The 4,831-nt window shown below is 47.2% G+C and overlaps 1 protein-coding gene across 1 annotated transcript in view; it reads left to right on the forward strand.

The window, feature by feature from the left end:
- The window catches only part of LOC119101819 (tubby-related protein 4-like), a 17,290-nt gene extending 12,810 nt beyond the window's left edge, over window positions 1-4,480 (forward strand). The window contains exon 3 of the mRNA XM_037225241.1: window positions 4,470-4,480. Coding sequence (XP_037081136.1) covers window positions 4,470-4,480 — 11 coding nt within the window. The remainder of the gene's footprint in view (window positions 1-4,469) is intronic.
- Window positions 4,481-4,831: the final 351 nt, after the last annotated feature.

Genomic DNA, 4,831 nt, shown 5'->3' on the forward strand with positions numbered 1-4,831 from the left:
CCCCCCCCCCCCCCCGGTGATCGGGCATGTTTTCCAGAAACAAAATTCCTGAAATACGACCTGAGCTTGCCCCCTCCGCCAACTTTTTGAAACCTTCTTACGCCTATGCCTTGGCCTGACCTTCATAACTAACCTAGGTCGATGGAATTGGTTGTAATTCTAAATTCAAATGGTTTATTGTCAAATAACTATTTCGGATGGGTATGGCTTCGTCTAACACTCCGTTGTTGCATCACAAAAACAATTCCCTATAAATATTCTTCGCTGACAGCTATGGCCTGGCTTTGGCCTGCCATAGGTTAGCGTCCTTACAAGGCACATCTGATTTTCACGTCAAAAGTTACGGTATTAAATTTTCCACAGCCATGCAAAGTTTGGAGTGGGTACGCCGCACCGTCCGGGAATCATTCTGAAAAAAGACTTTGGGCGGGTCAATCTAACCCCCACCCAAGCACATGTAATGATAATTTGTTGTTTTACATTGACAGGTTGTCCTCCGGTCACGAGTTAACACATGAACTACTTATAGCGTCGCATCATGCGTACGAAGCGACTTTTAGATAAATATGTCGTGCGGTGCAACTTAAACGGTCAGATGTTGTTATATACTAGTGTAGCGTTAGAACCACAGCATGCACAAATTAACTGCAATTCTAATAGCGCCCTTTTGGGTTCAGGTCGCAGCAATGTTTTTAAATGGTTTCACGAGGATGGCGGTTGTAACCAACAACATGGAATAGAATTCTTTGAGACAGGTATTTTCATAGTCTAAAATCCATAAAAGTGTCAACTTGTAAACCCATAAGAAACTAATTATGATCGAGAGATGGATGGCATATAGGAATATGAAATTTCTACGCCATTTTTATTCTAAGTTCACCGCATAATCATCAGACGCACTCGGAACAGACAAAAACAGCTTTTCCTTTTTCACTTTTCGAAAACAGTTTTCCGAAAACGGGACACACTATCATCCTTATCATGAGATACATTTGATCTGTGGCACGAGCACAGATAAAAACACGTGTAACACAACGTTCACAGCCCAAAAGATTGGCGTATTAGCTAACGCTTAAATCGTAGCACCGCTCGTCACCAACTGAAACTTTTTCAAGGTTGCGTCGTCGTGTGAAAATCCGCCTATCCGTTCGTCAGCTGCTCCGCTGCATGTCACGCCTGCGAGCACGGACACTGGTGTACGGTTGCTGGTCGAAGCGTCCTCTTATGAGGCATCCCGGAAAGTATAGACCTCCTCTGCGAGTAAGGCTGTTGCTAAGGCTAGCACCGGTAAGAAATAAATCTAGCATAGATGCGTAGGAGATAGGAAATCTGAGAATTTGAGCGCGTTAGTAATGCTATGTTCGTAAATAGCTCTACTCTGTGCTAGAGTGTTAAAGGCCATTCACCTGCCAATTGCAAGGTGTATTCTGGATCATATCTACAGATTTCTTCTGGGCTTTCGGATCTCAGTACTGGTACGCTTTTAGAGATGTCATACTTGGGCTAAGTGCAGTATAGAATGGCTCCGTTTTATGAACCCGTAGTTTTAGAGATACAGTGATCCTTCTACATATATCTGCACCATCTACCCATCCGCTGTGTAAAAGCTCTTTGAAGTTTCAGGGTGAGGGCGGTACGCAGATAAACTCTGGAATGTTACCGTGTCCTATGACTTTGGGGGCAAAGGATCCTTAGAGCGATGAGGCACTGTTGGCTGACAGTATCTGTGTTTGCATTTCGTGATGTTCTGTCCGTTTCAGTTGTCTAGTTGCGGAGATCATTGAAAAAAATGTCACTCGGCCGGGCAGACTGTTCACTGACGAGTTTTCAGGAAAAGACAACGCATGCATGTTCTGTCTTGTTTTAGCATGTCCCAGCCAATTTACTTGTGGCGCCTCTGTCGGTGTTAGAAGTCTGTCCGTGTTACCAGCCTGGCTGTCCTGTGTTGGAGTCGCTCCGAGTCCGCCGTGTTACTAGCCGGCTGCCCTGTGTTGGAGTCGCTTCGAGTCCGCCCGTGTTGCTAGCCTGGCTGCCCTGTGTTGGAGTCGCTCCCGAGTCCGCCCGTGTTACCAGTCTGGCTGCCCTGTGTTGGAGTCGCTCCGAGTCCGCCCGTGTAACCAGTCTGGCTGCCCTGTGTTGGAGTCGCTCCGAGTCCGCCCGTGTAAACCAGTCTGGCTGCCCTGTTTGGAGTCGCTCCGAGTCCGTCCGTGTTACCAGCCTGGCTGCCCTGTGTTGGAGTCGCTCCGAGTCCGCCCGTGTAACCAGTCTGGCTGCCCTGTGTTGGAGTCGCTTGAAGTCCGCCCGTGTTGCTAGCCTGGCTGCCCTGTGTTGGAGTCGCTCCAATCCGCCCGTGTTACCAGCCTGGCTGCCCTGTGTTGGAGTCGCTCCGAGTCCGTCCGTGTTACCAGCTGGCTGCCCTGTGTTGGAGTCGCTCCGAGCCCCATTTCGTCCGTAATTGTGATGGGTCCGTCGCGAATGACGTCACAGATATCAAAGCGTGTCTATACGTACGTCGTATTAATCTGATTGAGTTTCTTTCGGTACTTCCTTGCTATGGGGTTGGTTGGGCTTCAGGATACGCGACTTTTCTACCTATTGAGTTTGCATACGCATGCAATGGGGAATCTTTGTTTAGTGTAAACCTGGGGGTTAATGGGTGTTATCTGCTGACATTTTGTGGCCTGCGAAATGGGAGTCTGGGATGATTAAGTGGGTTTGTATTGGTGAAATTGTGTTGCATGGTATTACTATGCTAAACGTGATCGCGCATTGTGTGGCGACGAGTCTATAGCATCCACGCCACGCTGCGGATACGTTAGTATGATTGGCACGCTAGCTTTGGGCATGAAGCTCGGAGTGATGTGTCGACGGCGTGAAGCAGTACGCCGTTCGTCGTCCGGTGGACTAGTTGGCTCAGAAGCAGTGCGCCGTTCGCCGTCCGGTGGACTGGTTGGCTCAGAAGCAGTGCGCCGTTCGTCGTCCGGTGGACTAATTGGCTCAGAAGCAGCACGCTGTTCGTCGTCCGGTGGACTGGTTGGCTCAGTTACATGAGGGGGAGAAGATGTTCGGGTGCGGATCGCTGGGGACATCCGGCGTCAGTGGTCTGCGGCCATGAAGCAGTGCTACCAATGCAGTGCAGCAGTATTACTCATTATCGCCTGCTGCTTAAGTAGGGCTTCAACCAGTCGGGAAGCCGGTCAGGATATGCTCAGCTCGTGTTCACGCCTTTCCAAGAGCATATCATGTCATGTGTTGTCAAAGCATTTGAAAATGTCAAGAGATGGATAGTTCCACTAGAGCCTATTTTGCGTATTGTTTTACCAAGCTATGTGTGCGAGCAGTTTTGATTTATAACAATGTCTTTGATTTTCCAAAGCAAATGCTCATCTATGTAAGGTAGCGTTAAAAAACCGTCTTTTGATAGGACGTGTTCCCGCCTTTCACCACCTATCCCTCCACGTACCCTAAACTTTTTTACTTCTCCCAACATTCTACCTAAAGGTCGCGGAGAGTACATATTGCCACACAGCAAAGCCCATATTTTGTGTGTGTGCTCTTTTTCCTTTCCGCTACTTGACGAGATGTTTAGAGCCCTATGAAACATGTTACGAATTATGTTGTGCTCAGTGGAAGTTGGATGCGCAGATTCGCAGTGCAGAATTATACCAGACTAGGTGGGCTTGATAAAGAGCTCCATTTCTAACGTTGCGCAGTAGTTCCTCCTTTCCACCGTTACTAGCATATCCAAATATGGGACCCGCTTTCCTCCCCCTGTATGCCCCATCGTAAAAGCTAGATTTTGGTGCCGGTTGTTCATGGACTCTAAAAACTCTTCAAGGACACGCTATCCGTGCGTCCATACCCCAGCAAAATCATTGATGTATTTAGCTAAGAAAGCCGATCTCAATGGGCTGGCGGCCAGGACATTCGCTTCAAATCGGTCCAAAAATATTATCGCCAGAGGAGGAGCGCATGGTTTCCCCATTGCTACTCCCAATTTTTGTCGGTAGAACTCATCTTTGAACGAGAAAGCGTCATCCCGGAGACACTGTTCTAAAAAGCCGCAGGTATCCTCTTTTGATAGACTGAAGGCAGCAATTTCATGGAAATGTTTGTCTACCTCAGCTTTCACGGCAGCGATAGCCTCATTGACTGGCATATTGCCATATAAAATGACAACATCTACCCCGAAGAAAATACTGCCCTCTGGTAACTATTCTGCCTGCGAATAATGAGAAGCTTTTTTTGAAAAATCTCTAGCGTCCCACAGATGACTGGAAGCAAACCTTAAGTGTTGATTTAATATTTTCTTTAAAAGACACGAATTTTTTTCCGTACGACTACCGCACGCAGATATGATAGGTCTAAGGGGCACTGCAGGTTTGTAATCTTTAGCAAGCCCAAATCTTTGATGATTTTGTCCAAAAGTTGTCCGCTAACTGTGCTCTTAAGTGTTCTTTTTGTTTCAGCCTCTACCTGAGGGGCTGGGTTCCTGTTCGGTTTTTCATAGCAGTCGCTGTCGTTGATAGCCTTAGCCTTGCTAACATAAGTGAGCATGTCTAAGATTACGAAACCCTTACACCTATCGCTCCGTTCAATTATAATATCATCACTTTTACTAAGGTCCCTGATAAAGTTCCGCTGGTCTGCAGTAACATTTAGCTTGTCCACTTTATGGTTTTTGAACGTGCGCAGTACGTCATCCTACAATTTCTGTAGGCTGACTTTTTCTTCATTACTGGAATGTTTCAGAAAGTTCTTGACAATGTCTGGAAATATAAACGACAGATTTGGGATGCGACCTCGATGAGGCTGATCTTAGTTGCGATCA

The sequence above is a fragment of the Pollicipes pollicipes genome, unplaced genomic scaffold, assembly GCF_011947565.3.
Source record: "Pollicipes pollicipes isolate AB1234 unplaced genomic scaffold, Ppol_2.1 Scaffold_4881;HRSCAF=5763_pilon_pilon_pilon, whole genome shotgun sequence".
Classification (NCBI taxonomy): domain Eukaryota; kingdom Metazoa; phylum Arthropoda; class Thecostraca; order Pollicipedomorpha; family Pollicipedidae; genus Pollicipes; species Pollicipes pollicipes.